The sequence below is a fragment of the Bubalus bubalis genome, chromosome 2, assembly GCF_019923935.1.
Source record: "Bubalus bubalis isolate 160015118507 breed Murrah chromosome 2, NDDB_SH_1, whole genome shotgun sequence".
Lineage (NCBI taxonomy): Eukaryota > Metazoa > Chordata > Mammalia > Artiodactyla > Bovidae > Bubalus > Bubalus bubalis.
This window is the reverse complement of record NC_059158.1, coordinates 4,402,184-4,421,874: the sequence shown is the minus strand read 5'-3', so window position 1 is coordinate 4,421,874 and position 19,691 is coordinate 4,402,184. Positions and strand designations below refer to the sequence as shown.

The 19,691-nt window shown below is 59.6% G+C and overlaps 2 protein-coding genes across 10 annotated transcripts in view; both read right to left on the bottom strand.

Annotated features, from left to right (window-relative positions):
• Positions 1 to 7,810: 7,810 nt before the first annotated feature.
• On the bottom strand, positions 7,811 to 12,260 carry LOC123465484 (nuclear distribution protein nudE homolog 1-like). Its single transcript, XM_045164669.1, has 7 exons — positions 12,220 to 12,260; positions 11,902 to 12,097; positions 11,472 to 11,591; positions 9,900 to 10,052; positions 8,643 to 8,804; positions 8,107 to 8,232; positions 7,811 to 7,855 (listed from the first exon to the last, which is right to left on the bottom strand). Exons 1-7 carry the CDS (start codon positions 12,258 to 12,260, stop codon positions 7,811 to 7,813), a joined length of 843 nt encoding a protein of 280 aa, XP_045020604.1.
• Positions 12,261 to 16,208: 3,948 nt separating this feature from the next.
• Positions 16,209 to 19,691, bottom strand: part of RREB1 (ras responsive element binding protein 1) — a 166,414-nt gene continuing 162,931 nt past the window's right edge. For all 9 annotated transcript variants that reach the window (XM_025265440.3, XM_006044781.4, XM_044926744.2 and 6 more), the window contains one exon: positions 16,209 to 19,539. In XM_025265440.3, coding sequence (XP_025121225.3) covers positions 19,028 to 19,539 — 512 coding nt within the window. In that variant the 3' untranslated portion in view covers positions 16,209 to 19,027. The remainder of the gene's footprint in view (positions 19,540 to 19,691) is intronic.

Below are 19,691 nucleotides of genomic sequence, written 5' to 3'. Positions count from 1 at the left end.
CAGAGCTGCTGAGTCACACTGCGGGCCTGGGACCAGGAATCTGCATTCTAACGAGCAGCACCAGTGCTCCCACCGCCACACCTTCCCCGGGAGAGTCTGGGTCCTGCCCAACGGTCCGCTGACCGCACAGCAGTGAGCCAGGCTGCCCCGCCCACCCTCTGGAAGCCCTTCAGCCGTGAGCAGTAGGCTGGCTCGGGCACCGCAATGGTGGGCTCGGCCTGGAAGGGGGGCCACCTTGCTCCCCTGCACAGCCCCTTCCATGTGCTGGAGGCCCCAGAGGCTGGAGGAGGAGGTGGCGGGGCCGTAACTGACCCTGGGCGGGCTTCCTCTGCCCCCGGGGCTCCTCAGCATTTCCAAGTTGACTCCAGCTGCTTAGGGACCCAGCCCTGTCCGAGGAGGCTCCAACGTCAGCACTTAGAGCTGAGGGGTGTGGATCCACAGAGCTGGTTTTCCGGGGTCACCCAGCTAATGAGAGATGGGGCTGGGCGCTGACACAGGCAGCCTGACTCCAGGAGCCCCCACTGCTTGGCCTCAGCCCTGGCTCTCTCCCCCTGACCTGGGGCTGTGAGACCAGCCCGCCAGAGCCCCGACGTCCTGCAGGGCCTGCAGATCACCCCGCTGCTCCTCGAGCCACCCCCTCCCTCGGGATGTCCTGTCTCGGCGCTGTCCCCTCCACAGGAAACTCCTTTGGATGGTCCCCGTCCACGTCACCTCCTAAGGGTCCCGAAACCCAGCCGTCCTCTGACCCCCAGACCCTCGTCCCAGGTGGCTCCCCCAGGTCAGTGAGCAGGGGACAAACGCGGTGCCCACGCCTGTGATGCCACTGCTGGTCCACCCCCTGTCCCCACCACGAGCTGCCACTGCGACCCCAAGGAGGAGACGGCCTGATTCCCCACGGCCTGCAGGGCCCAGAGCCAAAGCTCGCCTGTCGACTGCCGCGACCCTCGAACCTGAGCCCGCACTGGCCCTGCTCCCACCTGGCCCCCCCACTCCCAGGCCTTGCCCGCCTGCCCGCCCCCGCTGGTCCAGCACCCAGCCTGGGAGCAGCCTTCAATTTTGACATCATTCGGAACTTAGAGCTAAGAGTTGAGAAATTCTGCAAAGAAATTCCCTAACCCCTCCATCTTCACCCAGATCACTAACTGCTAACGTCCTGCTGGATGGACACGCGTGAGCCATACACAGCCTCCCCTGACCACTCAGGCCTCCCGCCCTGAGAGCACCAGTGTGCATCTGAGGGGAGCACGCACTCTGGGTGACCGAGTCGTGGTCGCCACCTGGCCAAGCACCTCCGGTGCTGGCTTGTCTGCCTGCTTGAGGGACAAGTCCAGGTTCCCGAGGTCCATGCACTCATCATGGGTCCTTAGTCCCCTTGGGTCTGGACGCTTCCTGGGCCTTTGGGACCCACTGGATCTGGATGCTTCCTGGGCCTTTGGGAGGGACACTGGATCTGGATGCTTCCTGGGCCTCTGGGGAACACTGGTGCTTTGAGGGAGCGCAGGCTGGAGGCTCCGCGTGTCCCAGTCGGGGCTTGTCCTGTGACTAGACTCAGGCCTGGAGCCACACAGGCCCTGGGCCCCTGACTGGCCCAGAGGCCCTGCCGCGTCCTGATGTGGACACGGCCCGCGTGGCAGCGGTGGGGTGGTAGGGCGTGTTGGTCTCCTGCTCGAAGGAGGCTTTCTCAGGACCCCCGTCCCTGGGCACCCAGGGTCAGGTCAGGGGCCAGACCCCATCAAGGCCTGGGCACAGACCCGATGAGACCCAGGCCACCGGCCCACTGCAGGCTCCGGGAGCCGGGCCTCTGGCAGAGCAGGGGCTTGATCGATATTTGCTTAGTGAGTGAAAGGATGAGTGAGACTGTTCCGGAGCTGATTCTGTCCCAAAGCAAACCCTCCGCATGGCCCAGACGCGCCTGGGCGGCTTTCGCTTTATGCATGGCGCATGGCTACGCTTGCGGGGTTCTTAGGCCCGATTCTCACTGAGAGCACGGGAGCCTCAGTCCCCGTAAAGGTTCCTTCCGGGATCCACAGATCCACTAGAAGCTGACCCCGGGTCCAGGATTTCTCCGTTTGATTCCTTGTGGGAGGCGGGGTGGGAGGGAAGGGGTTTCTCCGGGTCTTGGGTCCTGAGACTGGAGCCCAAAGAGGAGCCCTCGGGGCAGTCCTCGGGCCGGGCGGGCCGCCCGGGCTGACCGTCTCCCTCTGTCGTTCCAGACGCAGGCGGAGGGAGACGCACTGAGGCCCCGAGGCCGCTGCACGGCGCCGCAGGAAGACCCGCTCCCGGAGGCCCGGCCCGGCCGCGAGCCCCGCGCGGGACCGTCGGCGGGCTCGCGGAGCAGCCCCGCGGCGCTGGCCGGCGGCCGGGCCGGGAGGTGCCTGGGCCGCCGCTGGGAGGGGTCTGGGTGGCCGGCTCCTCTCCGCCCCCGGAGGACGGGCCTCGGGCCCGACGGCGCCTGCGCGTCCCCGTCACGAGCACTGAGCCCGGGAGTGACGGGGGGCCGCAGACCCCTCAGCCGCGCCTGGCGGCCCTTCGGGGCTCAGCGCAGGGAGGGCGTGGGGCCGCCCCGTGGTGCCTGTGGGAGCGGGGACTTCCCCCGGCGAGGCTGCGACGTGCGGGCCTCGCCCCGCGCTCTGATTATGCTCATGTGACTGACCTGAACCGCACTGAATCGAATTGGGTGGAAATAAATGGAATTCAAAGGCTACCAACATGTCTGCCTCTTTCACTGAGGGCCAGGCCCGGGGGTGAGGACCGTCCTTGTCTCCGCACCAGCCAGGCCGAAAGCGCGCTGCTGCGGCAGGAGAGGGACAGGGGACACCGTGGACGGGAGGGGACGGAGGGACGGGGGATACCACGGACGGGAGGGGACGGAGCGGGAGCAGCAGAGACGGCAATGGAGCAGGTCCGGCTGGCGGAGGACGCGGATGCACGCAGACACGTTCGTGCTGACAAGAGCATCTCGGGCGTGGCCCGTGAACCCCACATGTGGAATCACCTGGAAGGTCCCCCAGGCCGACAGCAGTCTCAGGGAGCTGGCCCAGGAATCTGCATTTTCAAACAACTTCTACAAGTGGATTCGAAGTTTGAGACTCACTGAGGGCAAGGGGTGGTGGGGCCGTGGGGTGTCGGTCATTCCCGGGCCGACGGGGGCCTTCCCCAGGGGCTGCTGCCCACGCCCCGGGACGCTGGGCGTTGGCTCTGCTGACACGCTCCCAGCGCCTGATGGCAATGGGATGGTCGCGACACGGGGCACTCAGGTCACCAGGCACCCCTTCCTTCTCTCTATGCCCATCCTGGATTCCAGGGCCAGAAGTGGGATGCCTCACACAATCAAGAAATGCCCAGCACGCCGGGATCTGGAGGCGGGTGCCTGAGCCACACTGCCCATGGGTCCTGGCCAAGCGGCTGGAGGCCAGAGGTCGAGGCGTCGGTGGGCCGGTTCCTCCTGAGGCCGCCCTCCTCCCCGGGGCATCTTTGCCCGGAGTCCTCATGCGGTCTCTGCACGCACATTCCTGGTGTCTGGGGCCAGATTTCCTCTTCTTGTAAAAGACCAGTCAAATTGGATCAGGGCCACCCTGCGCTGTGCTGAAGCGCTCAGTCGTGTCCGACTCTTTGCCACCCCATGGACTGTAGCCCGCCCGGCTCCGCAGTCCTTGGAATTCTCCAGGCTAGAATACTGGAGTGGGTTGCCATGCCCTCCTCTAGGGGATCTTCTCTACCCAGGGATCAAACCCGGGTCTCCCTCATTGCAGGCGGTTTCTTTATCATCTGAGCCACTAGAATACGGAGTGGCTGAATTCCCCACCCAGGAATCGAACCAGGGTCTTCTGGATTGCAGGCAGATTCTTTACCAGCTGAGCTATCAGGGAAGTCCCAGGCTCCTTTTAACTTAATCACCCTCCATATATAGCCACACCTGAGGTGCTGGGGGTACAGCTGAGGGCGTAATTGAACACATAAATGGGGGGCTCCCACAGTTCAGCCCACAACAGGTGGTGTTTCCTTTGCTATAATCTTGAACATGCACGTGGAGAAGCGCTTTGATCATCTAAGTGTTGTCTCTCAAGTTTAAGCTGCCCTTCCGTCCCTCTTGTCCAGTTCATTTTATCTTTAGATCAACATGTAACACGTGCAGCCTCCAAACTGTGGACATTTTTAGGATTCTCCGCAGCTTCTTGCTGAGCCTCTATCTCTCGTATCAACACAAAATTGAACTGCGGCCCAGAACGTCCCAGTGGCAGTGTGTGACCCAGCAACCCTGGGACACATTAGCGACCCAGGCCCGTCATCAGCCAACATTCCTCACACACGTGCCGAGCATCCAAATTTCCTGCCTCCCACGGTTGGTACCTTGTGGACTGTCGAGGAAACCAGGTCCCTCCCGCCTCTGGTAGGGACCACTGCCGGGGTCGCTGCACGAGGGACGGACATGACAGCAACATCTCCAACTGCGCTGCCGCCTCCCTGACTCAGGGTCCCCACTACCTTCCAGAAAACGACAGATTCCGGGGACTCCCCTGGTGGTCCAGTGGCTGAGATGCTGGACTCCCAACGTGGGGGACCCAGGTTCAATCCGGGAGACGGATCCCACATGTTGCATCCAAGACCCAGTGCAGCCAAATGAGTACATTTTTCTTCTTTTTATTTTTAAAGAAGCTTCCCTGGCAGCACAGTAGTTAAGAATCCGCCTGCCAATGCAGGGGACCTGAGCTCAGTCCCTGGTCCGGGAAGATCTCACGTGCCTCAGGGCAACTAAGTCCGTGGGCCACAACTACCGAAGCCCACGGGCTCTAGAGCCCCCGCTCCACTGCAGTGCAAAGCCCGCATGTCCCCATCTAGAGGGTGTTCCCTGATCACCGCATCTAGAGAAAGTCCACGCGCAGCAGTGAAGACCCAGCACAGCCAAAATACATACAGAAACCACACTGCTACGGAGTTCTAAGCCTACTTTAAAAAGTATTCTGAAATGAATAGATGTTGATTTTGCATAACATGTAAAAGCACTTAGCTTGGTCACATCGGGGAGCCTATAATCGAAAATAAAACAGGCTTTTTTATCTCAGCTCCATGTGACGACGGCTAACATTGTCCCAGGCGCCTCTGAAAGGGCCTCCCTGTCCCCACAGATCCCTGGAACAGAAGCTGACGGTCTACCTGTCAAGGCCTCAGTTCCCCAGGAGACCCAGGGACTGTTGTTTGAAGCGGCTTCTATGTATTTGAAACTCCACACCTACCTGCTGTCCTGGGAGATGGGTATTTCATATGCACTTTGGAGATTAAAGACGCCAAGTCCAGAGGCGCGGGATCTCAGGCAATGGTAAGGGTGTGAGGTGAACCCCAGGCTGCCCGGCTCTGCGTTACCCACAGGGTACCTGCAGCTGGGCGGGCCCAGCCTTCTGCACGACGGGGAGCTCCAGGGAGCACTCACACCTTCAGCACCTGCACAGCCCCACCCCAGAGACCGAGTAACTGCCTGGGGCCCTCACCGGGCTTCCCTGGTGGCCCAGCTGCAATTTAAGAATCCACCTGCAATGTGGGAGGCCTGAGTTCGATCCCTGGGTTGGGAAGATCCCTTGGAGAAGGGAAAGGCTACCCACTCCAGTGTTCTGGCCTGGCGAATTCCATGGACTGTATAGTCCATGGGGTCGCAAAGAGTTGGACACGACTGAGCGGCTTTCACTTTCACTTAGAATAAATCTGGAAGCACTCTCTCCCTTCCCTTTCCCCTCACTGGGCCTGAGCGGTCCTGAGCCGTCCCCAGGTGACTGTAATGAAGCCCTGTCTGTGGCCAAGGGCAGCACCTGGGAAGGGCAGAGCCAAAAACCTGTGCCCTTCACCCCGAGTGTGGGTGGAGCCATTCACTGACAATGCACATGTCCACCTGGCCTGGGCAGAAACCCTAGCGCCGGCACCAGCCGGCTGGAGGGACGAGGCCCAGAACTGTATACCAGCCACTGCCTGGACCACACAGCCCGCAGGGTCACCCCCGGGGCTTTGCCTCTACCTGTGAAAACACGCTGAGCGGCTGCAGACTGTGGGCACTGGGCTAGGTTCTGGAGGGGACACAGCACTGAGTGGCTGCCCCCCTTGTCCTCCAGCCCAGGAGACACTGCTCAGCTAAAAAAAAAAATGTGGGGCAGGGGAGGCCAAATATATTCCACTAAATGACCAGAAGGTGGTTCAGCTGATGCTGGGAAAGACCGAGGGTAGGAGAAGGGGGCGACAGAGGATGAGATGGTTGGCGGCACCACTGATTCAATGGACAGGACTTTGAGCAAACCCCGGATGACAGTGAAGGACAGGGAAGCCTGGGGTGCTGCTGTCCATTAGGTCGTCGAGAGTCAGACATGGCTTAGAGACTGAGCAACACAGTGGTAGAGAACCCGCCTGCCAATGCAGGACGCTCGAGTTCCATCCCTGGGTTGGGAAGATCCCCTGGAGGAGGAAATGGCAACCCCCTCCAGTATTCTTGCCTGGAGAATCCCATGGACAGAGGAGCCTGGCGGGCTACAGTCCACGGGGACACAAAGAGTCAGACATGACTGAGTGAATCACACACACACAAAGAACCAAGCAAGCGCCCAGCTGGGGGTGTTGGGCAGGGAGAACCTGGGGAAGCCCCCTGGGCTGTGTGTGTCCAGGTGACCGTGGGCACGGCGGGGAGGGGACAGATGTTTGCCATTGAGAGCTGGCTGACCGTGAGCCATGCCTGAAACACACACGGGGGTGGCGAGGGCTTTCTGCCGCTACCGGCTGCTGTGCAGACAGCGGGCATGTGGGTTCTCTGCCCGAGGGGAGCCCTGAAAAGCTGCTTGGAAGCCCCCTCTCTTTTCTATCTTGGTCCCCATCCCCGGCCTCTGATCTCATTCACCCCCAGAGCTTCCCTCCTCCAGGACTCAAACGCAGCTGCGGCGTTCACTGTCCCCTGAGCTGCAGGCATCCCACCAGGACGCCCGCAAATGCCCCTCCTCCTGGGGACAGCCACCCCCACCCGCCCTCCTCTGAGCCACCTTCCCAGTCACTTCTGGGTCCCTGGAGAAGGAGCAGCTGGGGGTGAGCCGGGGAGCAGAGCCGGAGAAGGAGACCCTGAAACCATGCTGGGGCCTGGACGCTCAGAGCCGCCTGCCACAGGAGCTGGCCCGCGCCGGGTTCTATCCCTTGCCGTCATGGGCTCCTCGAGCAAGAGGACCCACGGCCTCCGGGCCCAGCGGCCAGCTCCTGGCTGCTCCCTGGCGGCCCTGGTGAGAGCCCCCCTACCCCCCACCCCGTGCCTCTCTGCACCCGGGACCCCTCCCCATCTCCTCACCTGGGCCGGGATGACTTCACGACTTCAGCCCTTTCCTCCACAGGCCTCTGGCTCTGCTCCGCCCGGAATGTTTCCAGAACCAGCTGTGCTCCAACAACTGCCTTCCTTGACCCCACTTGCCACCAGGGCTGCGCTCTGGACCCTCAACGCTAATCCCGGGCCTTCCAAAGGCCACTGGCTGCGGCCTCCCCCTTCACCTCCCGGGCGCCCACCGGGGGTCACCGAGCCCACCACGTGCCTCCTGGGCCCACCCACCACGCCCCCTGACCCCTGACCCGCCCCCCTCCAGGTGATGCTCATCCCGGCTCCCAGCCCCTTTGAAATCATAGTGGAATCCTGTGAAACTCGCCTCCAAGAAGCCGGTCTCCAGGCTTTTCTTGCTCCCCCAGTTAAACAAAAGCGTACACACACTCACACGTGCACACACGCACACACTGCAGTTGGGGTGACGACTAGGTAGCACCGGGTACTGGGGGGAGGTGTGCTGCCGGGTGCGTGGGCATCTCAGCCCTCGGCCGGCAGAGAGGGAGCCCTCGTGTGAACCGCGGTCTGGGGGACAGGCACACGCAGGGGCGGTGGTTGCAACAGAGGCCCCTCCTGCGGTAGGGGTGTGAGGATGGGGGCGGGCGGAGGGTAAAATCGCAGCCCCTTCCTCTCACTTTCGCTGTGAACCTAAAGCTATTCTTTACTTTTTAAAAAAGCAAAATGAGTCTTAAAAATTCACCCCCAGGGCTTCAGCTCCCCCCGGACTCAAACGCAGCCGCAGCGCTCACTGTCCCCTGAGTTGGAGACATACCCACCGGGACGCCTGCAAACTCCCCTCCTCCGGGTGACAGTTGCCCCCGCCCCGAGTCCTCCTCTAGGGACTTTTGAGTCACTTCTGGGTCCCCCAGAGAAGGAGCAGCGTGGGGGTTGGGGCCTGAGCCCTGAACAGGAGGGGAAAAAAGCAAAAACATAACAGGAAAAACTGGCCTGGGTCAGTTCAGTGTCAATAAAAACGAGGAGGTGTTTACCCTTTCGTGTTCACCCCCCCGCCCCCGCCCACCTGGCCCCCACCCCACTGCCCACCTCTTCTCTGAGGCTGGCGGGTCCCCTGGCCCTTTGCTCAGGGTCACAGCGTGGGCACCTCTCAGCCCCACCTTCCTGGGTAGGATCCAAACCCTAGAGAGTCAGCGCTTAACTTGGGCGGGGGGTTGGGGGGAGCTGGGGTGGGGGCACTAGGCCCTGGTGCTGATGAGCGGGGAGGGAAAACAGCTGGGAATCATCTGGAAGGTTCTAGAAGGGTGCAGGCCAGGCAGGCCAGTGTTCTGCTGGCCGGTATAGCCCCAAGGCCCACCGAACCCAGGGGACGGTGCACAGGCCATGAGGCACAGGCTGTCCAGGGCAGAGCCCAGATGTCACGGTGGCCTGGGCTGGCCAGGGCCGTGGAGGTCAGGGCAGACTTGGCATCTGGTCCTGACCGTGAAGCCAGCCCCCAGCCGCTGTGACTGTGCAGACCCTGAGAGAAATAAACTGGGGCTTGAGGTTGGAAGAAAAGCTATGACCAACCTAGACAGCTTATTAAAAAGCAGAGACATTACTTTGCCAACAAAGGTCTGTCTAGTCAAAGCTGTGGTTTTTCCAGTAGTCATATATGGATGTGAGAGTTGGACTATAAAGAAAGCTGCTGCTGCTGCTGCTAAGTCGCTGCAGTCATGTCCGACTCTGTGTGACCCCAGAGACAGCAGCCCACCAGGCTCCCCCATCTCTGGGATTCTCCAGGCAAGAATACTGGAGTGGGCTGACATTTCCTCCTCCAATGCATGAAAGTGAAAAGTGAAAGTGAAGTCTCTCAGTCGTGTCCGACTCTTAGCGACCCCATGGACTGCAGCCCACCAGGCTCCTCCGTCCATGGGATTCTCCAGGCAAGAGTACTGGAGTGGGGTGCCATTGCCTTCTCCGAAAGAAAGCTGAGCTCCAAAGAACTGATGCTTTCGAACTGTGGTGTTGGAGAAGACTCTTGAGAGTCCCTTGGACTGCAAGGAGATTCAACCAGTCCATCCTAAAGGAAATGAGTCCTGAATATTCATTGGAAGGACTGATGCTGAAGCTGAAGCTCCAATACTTTGGCCACCTGATGGGAAGAACTGACTCATTGGAAAAGACCCTGATGCTGGGAAAGATTGAAGGTGGAAGGAGAAGGGGACGACAGAGGATGAGGTGGTTGGATGGCATCACCAACTCATGGACATGAGTTTGGGTGAACTCCGGGAGTTGGTGATGGACAGGGAGGCCTGGCATGCTGCAGTCCATGGGGTCGCAAAGAGTCGGACACGACTGAGTGACTGAACTTAACTGAGCAGAGGTGGGGGGGCAGCTGCCCTAGACATTTGGTCAGTCTGGTGAGGCACAGCATTTAATGGCATCTAGAATGATGAACCCTTTCCAGAAGATTTTCAGTTTACTTTGCCCAGATCCATCAGAAAAACTACTATCTATGGCAGCTTTAGCCTTAGGAAATGCATTTCTTAAACAGTGAGACCTGAAAGCTGAAACAACTTCTTGGTCCGTGAGCTCCTCAACGGTGGTTTAGAGGCATGAAAACAACACAAACCTCAGGACGGGAGGTGGGTGGAGGCACCTGCTCCCTGAGCTCGGGGCCCAGGTCAGGTCGCAGCTTCTCGGAGCTTCTCTTCCTGAGTGTGGCCTGGCCACAGGGCCCCGTGGGGCCCCTGTGCTGATACAGGTGGGTGAGTAGCCCCACTGGCTGGAGAAGAGGTCAGGTGGGGTGCTTGAAGGAAGGTCCTGGGGTGTTTCCTAGATCTGAGATTTACTGCAACCTGAACAATGGCCTCGAGGTTCCTGGGGGGCAGCTGGTGGGCAGGAGCCTGGGATAGTCTAATCTCTGCGACCCCATGGACTATATAGTCCACGGAATTCTCCAGGCCAGAATACTGGAGTGGGTAGCCTTTCCCTTCTCCAGAGGATCTTCCCAACCCAGGTATCGTACCCAGGTCTCCCGCATTGCAGGTGGATTCTTTACCAGCTGAGCCACCAGGGAAGCCCAAGAATACTGGAGTGAGTAGCCTATCCCTTCTCCAGGGGATCTTCCCAACCCAGGAATCGAATCGGGGTCTCCCGCATTGCAGGCGGATTCTTTACCAACCAAGCTACCAGGGAAACCTAATCTCTGGGACAGTGGTTTTCAAACTTTCCTGGGCTTCAGAATCCTCTGGGAATTTTCCCTCCTGAGATCCTTTGTCGCTTTTTGGTGGGCAATTTCATCCTAACAAGGCTGCCCATTAGCTGGCTGACCTGGGTAATTCATTTCATCCTCATCTCTACTCCAAGGTGACAAGGAGTTTTTTTCCTTCCCAGTTCACTGGATGAGGGTGAAGACAAGAGACAAAACTCATGGGAAAACAAGCTGCAGCGTGCAAAGTGCTGTATAAACACGTCCGAGAGTCAGAGAGGAAGGGACGTTGGGCCCGACTGAAACAGCAATATTCAATCAATAAAAACAATGCTGAGAAGCAAGATGACTGTGTTAATCCCCACCCCTCCACCCACTTCGTATTTACGGGCTTCCCTGGGGGCTCAGACAGTAAAGCGTCTGCCTGCAATGCGGGAGACCAGGGTTTGATCCCTGGGTCAGGAAGATTCCCTGGAGAAGGAAATGGCAACCCACTGCAGTACTCTTGCCTGGAAAATTCCATGGATGGAGGAGCCTGGTGGGCTATATAGTTCAAGGGGTCACAGAGTCGGATGCGACTGAGCGACTTCACTTCACCCCTCGTATTTTCCTGCAGCTTCCAGAATCTGCAAACTGAGCAGGCATCACTTTTGCTGCACAGAGCTGCGGTCCTGGCACGAAGGCCTGCTGAGCCGCTGCAGCCTGGCGGGCCCCGCTCCCCGCACTGACAGCCGGCGGTGGGCACGACAGAGGCCAGTGCTGGGCAAGCAGGCGGGCCCTCCTCCCGTCCTGGGTCTGTGGCTTCCTGCCAAGCAAACTGGGCAAGGAGTGTCCACTGGTTTCTTATTTAGGATACCGCCTTGGCAGCCAAGAATCGGAGGGGCCGGTTTTATTGTTGTTAGACAGTAACCTTCAATTTCAAGTTTAAAATTAACCTGGCCCTCCGGCCGCTCCGGGAGCTGGGGGTGGGAAGGGCCCCGGGCGGCCTGGCACCCGGGGCGGGGTGGCGGCGGGGTGGCGTGCCCCAGGGTCCTGCTTGCTCCTCAGCCCCTTCAAGGGGCCTTCGGGGTCTGCACCTCGGGCAGCGGGAATCTCGGGTGGCTTGTGCGCAGGCTGCAGTAGGCATGGGGTGGGGGGTTGGGGGGAGCCCCCAGAGGGGCCCGGGTCAGCCTGGTCCTCCGTCCCTCGGAGGGGGGCTGGGCTCTCACGTGTCCCAGCTGCTCAGCTGGTCCCTGAGCTCCCGGGGTGGGGGCCACAGTGCCCACCCTCTCTGGGTGCCCACCTGCACCCCAAGTAGAGAGGAACCGGCTCTGCCTCAGAGGAGCTTGTGATAGGAGGCTAGGCTGGGGGCCCCCCTGGGCTGTGAGTGCGTGTGGGGGTCTGAGGGAAGCCGGGGAGCTCACGGGGCCCCCTCCCGCCTCACCAAAGCTCCAAGGCCACCTTGGGCCAGCCTTGAGCCCGCAGCTCTGGACCACAGAGCAGGGGGCTCACGCTCCGGGACCCTTGTCTGCAGGGAGCAGCTGGCTGGGGTTGAGTGCCTGTACTTCGCAGTCTCCCGGGCGGTAGGACACGGGTGCCTGGGTTTGGGGGTACGAGGGGAGGCCTGCTCTCCTCCGTCCCTGAGGGCAGAGACCTGTGGTTCACGCTGCAGGGAGAAGGCATCCTCAGAGGTAACAAGACCTGAGCTCCTCCCGCGTGCGTGTCTGCCAGCAGGTCCCGGGCTGAGAACGCTGTGTATTACCCTGTGGGGTCTGCACGGCTATCCCTGGAGGTGGGCACCATGGTCACCCCCTCCTCAGGGGTGAGGCAGCAGGCAGGAGGCAGCCTCACGGCCAGACCCAGCTCTCAGCCCTTCCTGCGCTCCCCCTGCACCCCAGCAAAGGGGCGGGCAGCTGCTGCGTCCTCAGGCAGGGGGACCCTCAGCCCAGCCGTGCTGCCTTCCACCTGCCCCCTGCGTGAGTTGCAGGTGAACACCCCCGTGTCTGAGCTCCTGCCTATCAGGCATTCAGTCGCTCAATCATGTCCGGCTCCTTGCGACCCCGTGGACTGTAGCCCGCCAGGCTCCTCTGTCTGAGGAATTGTCCAGGAAGAATACTGGAGTGGGTTGCCATTCCCTTCTCCAGGGGATCTTCCCCACCCAGGGATTGAACCTTTGTCTCCTGTGTCTCTTGCATCAGCAGGAAGACTCTTCACCACTAGCCCCACCTGGGTTTCCCTGGTGGCTCAGTGGTAAAGAATCTGCCTGCAGTGCAGGAGACCCGAGTTTGATCCCTGGGTCAGGAAGATCCGCTGGAGGAGGAAATGGCAACTCACTCTAGTGTCTTGCCTAGAAAACCCCATGGAGAGAGGAGCCTGGGTGGCTTACAGTCAATGGGGTCACAAAGAGTTGGACACGACTTAGTGACTCAACCACCCACCATCCTATCAGACCCTCACTAACAGGGTGTTGAGTAAATTGTCTTTCAAACACGTGATGTTCTTTCCACTTCCACAAGAACCCAGAGCAGCCAAAGTCCCAGAGACAGAAGGTAGGCGGTGGGGGCTGGGGGCTGGGGGCAGGTACAGGGATGAGTGTCTCATGGGGACCGAGGTTCAGTCGGGAAGAGGGAGGCTTCTGCAGAGCGCGGGGGTGGTGGCCGCACCACGGGAACGCGGTTAATGCCACAAACTTAAGCTCTCGGGAAGAGGTCAAGATGGTAAACTTTATGTAGTTATTCTAGCACACACAAAAGAACACACGCGTGTGAGAAGCAGCAGCAAGAGGGAAGCAGCCCCTAATGCTGTTTCTGGGGATGGGGAGACAGGGACAGCAGGCATCGGACCTGCCCTGCTCGGACCTAAATTTAAAGGTGCAGAGAGGCTGACGGGTCTCCGGGTAGGCCAGGAACACGGACCTTGGAGTCAGGCGAGGCAAGGTCAAGCCCAGCGCACCATTTACAGACCTTGGCTCCAGCGAGGGCCGAATCCGATAAGGTCGGAGGCAGGAGGAGTGGGGTGGTGATTGGCACAGACGGTGAGGGATGTGTTTGAGTCCCTGACCCCTGTCTGGGGACACAATCAGAAATCAAGGCCAGGGCCACCTGGGTTAATGTCCACTCAGCCCATCAAAGCCAGTCCTGTCCAGGAAGAGTGGCCGGGCTGCGTCGGGAGCTGGACATCCCGAGGCTTCCCCCGCGGTGGGACAGCAGTTTGGGACGCGGCGCCCGGGGCTCCGGCTCCCTGTGCTGCCCCTGGCCCTCACTCGCGTCTCAGGGCACCCGGACGAGGATGAGGGCTGGGGGTCAGGGTGGTGGTCGGGGGCGGGAGTCACAGTGGGGAGGACGCTGCTGGCCCTGGGGACCCACCCCAGACTCACGTGGCCCTGGCACCAGCCACTTCCTGGCAATGGGGCAGGAACGACCAAGGACTTATTTCCTTTCTCTTCTCTTGGCAAGGTACCCTCTACTGAGTTTAAGAAAAAAAAAAAAGAAACAAAAAGAAAAGGTTACTTTAAAAAAACAAGTGAAGCCTCCTCTTGTGTGAGTTCATTCTGAGGACCCGGGGGCGGGACTGACCTCTGAGCTCTGACCTCTTGCCGGTCAGGGGTCTGACGTGCCCTCTCCTCCTGTTGGCTCCGCTTGAGAACACAGCCTAGATGGGCCCCTTGTCGACAGCTGCCCCCGCTGGCTCCAGGCTGCCTCCTGGGGGTCTCCGTGCAGCCCCCAACCTGCCCGCGTCCTGGGTGCCCCCCAGTGCACGCACGGCCCCCCTTCTGCTAGGACCCGGCCTCTGCGTCTGCTTCTGCTGCAGTGGCGTCTAGGGGCCCGGCCGCTTCCAGAACCTCTCCTGCGGGGGCGTCCCCGGGCGCGGCCCCGGTGGGTGCCTTCCTCGGGGCTGGCGGCCCGCCCCCTTGAGGCTACTCTGCCCTCGGACTTGGCCTGACTCTCCATTTCCCGTGTCTCACCGTGAAAACCCGCCTTCCCACAGGGAAAGGCTTCTCCCGTCTTGCTCCTCGTTTTGTCCCCCGGGGCTGAGGGCAGCGCCTGGCAGATGGCAGGGGCCTGGGCTACAGCTGGTTCATCGGACCCTGGAGAAAAATGAGCAGCAACCGCCCCCGAAGCTCCATTCAGTTCAAGGCCTCGTCCTTGTCTCGACGGTGCAAAAGTAAAACTGATCTTTACACGTGAACGTCTCTGTTTCCCCAAATCTCAGAGGGAAGGTGGACCTGAGGAGGGGGTCTCTAACGGGAGGAGGCTGAAGGGGAAGCAGAGCGTGCTGAAGAAGGCCTTTGAGTCTCTGGGGCCACCTGTGTCTGACTGAGCTTCTCTGCAGGGACAGCGGGAAGCCCGAGCCCATGTGTTTACCTAATAAACACGTCACCCTGAATGCTGAGGCTCACGACAGAAATCGCCCTGAGAGGCCAAGTACACACTCTGCCAGGAACGCCCGCTCTGCAAGGCCCACGGGCTCCAGCCTGCAGGCTGGGTCCTCCCCTCCTGCCCGGGGTTGGCGGGAGGTGGGGGCCTGCAGGAGGGGCCCGCAGCTCACTCCCCAGAGGGAGGGGGTCAGCTCACAACCCCGAGCAGGGGAGGTGATGGGGCAGATGAACTCCATCTCCTCTTCCTAAGGAACGGGCTTGCTCTTCTGAGAGGTCCCATCTCGCGCCTCCTGTAAGCTGCTTTCAGCACTGCCCGCCCGGGGCTGCAGGCCACACACACACAGACATGTGGGCATTTCCTGGAGTCTGTGCCCCATCTTGGGCATCCTATTCCAAAGGGGCTGACCCTTTGCCCTTCACATTGACCACACCAGGTCCTGGTTCCTAGCCGGGAACGACCCCATCCGCAAAGAAGCGGGGTGGCCGTCAGCGCGGCACAACGGCCCCACGGCTGGACAGTTCAGAGGCCTTGCTTCCTGGGAGCTGCTCGTTTATGCCAAAGTCGCTCCTGAGTTATTTGGTTGTTGTATTAATACGACTCAGGACCCCTCACTGCGCCTCCCCACAGTCAGTCTCTGAAGCTGGTGTAATATGGGGGTACAGCAGCGGGGCGTGGGCGGGGTCCCCAACATCGGGACCTGGAGGCCTGAAGGACCCGAGCACTCTGCGCTCAGAACTGTGACACGGTCACCTTGCTGGAAACATTTACAATCAGCTTCCCCGAACCCCGCTTCCTTCCAAGCTGCTTTGAGATCCACTCTGGGCTTACAGGGTCTGGGCCTTGGCCCTTCTGTGGCTTTGTGACGCAAACGTGGCTTCTGACCGGCTCTGTCCCCCGAACCCTGGAGTCACCATGCTGTCCAGGCCCCTGGCCTGTGCACACCAGCAGGTCTGAGTTACGGGAGCTCTCCGCCCAGGGGACAACTCGACCCCACACAGCCTGACTGGAGGGGGAGGACCAGCACAGTGTGTCCAGGGGGTCGTGGCCCAGAGACAGCCCCCCGCTTCAGCTGTTGTGAGCGAGGCCTGAGCTGCTGCTGCCGACCACTCGGGGCCCCGAAGAGACCCACCGGGCGAGCGGGGACGCGGGCCCGAGGCTGAGAGATGCTGCCTGGGTGAGGGCTGTTGTGGGCACCCCAGGTGCCCAGCAGGCAGCAAGCAGGCCTGAGGTTCCCCCACCCCCCGCCACGGACGCCCACGTACAACGATGGCCCCCCACGCCCACCCCCACCCCCCACAGGCAGCGGCCCGGGTCAGGGACGAGCTCACAGGACCACAGCAAATCAAAGGATGGCCGCAGGATCAGCAACCTGCCGTTTTTAAAATATAACATTTATTGCTTGTAGATGGTTTGATACAGAACAGCGTTTCTTCTCATTTTGAATCTGGAAGTACTATACAACTGGATACAAAGAGGGACGAGAAGTACCAAAACCGAACTTGTGATTCTCTGTTCATGTGGCATAAACCAGTTTTGTACACAACATGTAGCAGCAGTTTTTTAAGTTCCCTTTAGAAAAATATGAATTCTACACATTTATTATTGTTTCCTGTTTAATGCATGGGCTGAAATCACCAGGATCAACTTCCTTTTGGAGGAAAGAGAGAACAGAGCGTGGAAAGAACGGTGAGACTTTCTGAAACAAACGGGCGTCCGACTGCCACACAGCTTCCTCTGGGGGCTGGTGGGAAAAACAGCCCCCGGTTTTCGTTTGTTTTCACAGCCGGGAGTTTCATGTAGTGATTGAATCTCAGCATCATGTTCATAAATCAAAGAGAAAAAACAAAAGAGAGAAACTTGCACCTCAAAAAACTTTTCAGAAGATCCATATATATATATTTCTTTTTTTTTTTTGTAAAAGCCCTGAGAGAAGGAGAAAAAGAATCAAACAAAATGTATAGAAACAAATTAGCTGGACATGCAAACTAAGCTATGATTCACCCAGAGATTAAACAAATCACAAATTTCACAGTTTAATATTGGGGGAGGGGACAGAACAACAAACAGATGATACATCTCTCAACCTCACTAATAAAATGTGGCAAGACCTTATCGACTACGAGGGTACAGATGAAGGCTAAATAAAGCTTTAAATCAATAGTGATTATTGCGAGCGGCAGCCTTGGCCGCAGTGCCGGGCTGGTTCCGGCGACATCTCACCCCAGCGCAGAGTTAACTCGTGGCTTCTCCCCACAACGTTCCGAGTTTTAGTGTGGAGAGCTGCAAAGGAAAACAAAACACCCAAATAATAATAATAACAATGAAAATAACAACAATCGTCATAAAAAATTAAGGGATGAATGAATTGGTTTTAGGTAAGCACACCACACTTGGTATGAAGTGATACAGGGTCGGGGCGGGGGTGGGGGGGGTGGTCATTGGTTCTGATTCATCTTCACCTAAAGTAAATAAAACCTCATTTTGAAACTGGTTCACACATCCCTAATACAGTTAAAAATCTTAATATACCTCAACCTTTCGCCTTTCACATGCAAAGATACCGCTTTTTCATCATGTCAAGAACACACAGCTTCCTTTGAAGTCTGGGCGGTTGGATTTTGGCCACTGGGAGTGGGTGAGGAAGGGAGGGCGGGGGTCCCTGTGGTGGGTACAGGTCTGAGGACAGAGGAGCCCTGGGTCCCGGGGGGGGGGCGCCTGAGGCACTGAGGCTCGGGGGGTCCCGGGGGGTCCCGGCTAGAGGACAGGCCGCTGAGCACAGCCCAGCTACAGTAGGGTCAGTTTCCAGTCACTGCTGGCAGCTACAGTGAGGGGGTCTATTGCCTGCATACGATGCTCACGAAAAGAAAATCCACCTCTGTGCGCCCAGGGGCTTGGGCGACCCAGAAACTAGAGACACGTGTTTCTCTTCAAGCACCAACCCCAGATTACAGGAAGGGAAACGTACGTCCCTCTTCCGTCTCCCGTGTGCAGTTTTGTTACCAGTAGTAGAACTCCCTCGCTCTGCAAAGGACGGGGGCGCCGGTGGGTGAGGCCTGGGCTGGGTTTGGCAGAAAGACCTGGCGAGCAACGGGTCCTGCCGCCCGGCTTCCCTGGAGGCCCCGGCGCCCACCGCGCCTCCTCTCCCCTCCCCACTGCCCCCGGCCCCCCAGGGCGGGCGGAGGACCGCGGGGCCCCTGCTGGGTGCTGCAGTCACAGAAGAGAGGCGTGTCTGAGTACAGTAGAAGACCTGCCGCCCCAGGGGGCCTGGCAGAGGCTGCGGGCGGACGCTCACGCGAGGGGAGGCCGGGCGGGGGTGGCCCCGGTCTCCCAGGACAAATATTGCCCATTTGTTTCTGCTGACTGCAGAGACCAGCAAACTGATGAACTACAAATAATAATAATAATAATAATATTATTAATACATATACCGAAAAGGGTGGGGGTTGGGGGTAGGAATCAGATATATGACATCTATGCATGTTTTCCGCCGGTTCAGTTGCCAGGGGGACTCTCCTCTGTCTGGAAACTGCAGCAGTAACGGCATGTCTAACGCTGAGAGTGGAAATGTGTCCCAGGTCGAAGCTAGAACCTTTCCTGGTTTTGGCTTGAACCAAATTGGAAACCTTCATCAACCACATCCTGCAGTACACCGAGGACCAGATTACAGCTCCACCATGTAGCAAACAGAAAAAAAAAGTCTATTTGAGAAATGAGCATCTTATCCACATTTCCTCTGGGAATTTACATGGAATTCGCGTCACTTTCTTCCAGTTATTGGCCATAGGTATCCAAGGGCATGTTTTTTTTTCGTCTGTTTCCAGCTCATAGAACAAACGTGACTATCACAGATTTGCAAAAACAAGCTCACACACACCAAGACAGAAGGTAATGTTAATGCTTAAATGAAAAGGTCCTCTCCAAATAATTCATTAAAATATTTGTTTTTCAAAAAGTCATTTTGGAAACACACAACACCCAGGACGACACCAAGGGCTGTAAGTAGTTAAGGCACTCGAATCGCTGGTGCGGCCCTTCCCCGCGATCTGTAAGGCGATGGCACCCGGGGGGCAACCGCCCCCTCTCTCTCTGGCCCCCCAGCAGCCAAGGGGCACTGAGGGCACCTCGGGAAGCAGATTCAGGGCACTTTGCTCTGCTGGCTCTCGTCTGCGTGCTGGGGGGCGGGCCGGGTCGTCATTCCAGGCCCAGGAGCGCGGCACTGTCGGCTGTGGGCAAGAGAGGGTGGGCGGGCCTGCGGCCCGGCAGCTCCAGCAGGTCCTGCAGGAGGCCCGCGGGGCTCTCCCGGCCGGGGTCGCCCTGGGGCGCCGGCTCCAGGGGGCTGCCTGCGGCAGAGGCCCTGGGCGTGCTCCTGCCGGCCGCAGCCTGGCTGGCCCCCGCCGTCCGCGCCGCCGCCCGCTCCTCCCGGCGGCCGGCGTCCTTGGCAGCCAGGCTCTCCCTCCGGCTCCGCGTGAGAGCCACGTGGGCGCTGGTGTGCAGGCCCGCGTCGCCCTCGCCCTCCGACACGGGGTGCGCGCCGCTGTGGGCGGACTCGCTCTCGCTGTCCTCCTCGGCGCGCTCCTCCCGGTCGCTGTCCCTGCCATGGCGCTTGGCGTGCCGGGCCTTCTGGTGGACCCGCTGGTGGCGCACCAGGCTGTGCTTCAGCGTGAAGGTCCGCTCGCAGGTCTGGCACTTGTAGGGCCTCTCTCCTGGGGAACCGAGAGGGATTCAGGGCTGTGAGCCCGGGCGCCCGCGACCACTGCCCAGCTCCGCCCACGTACAGCCACGGCCCGAGGGGTAGCGTGGTGGACCGCTGAGCCCCCGGTCCGCTTACAGGAGCCTCCTCTGTCCCAACCACAGC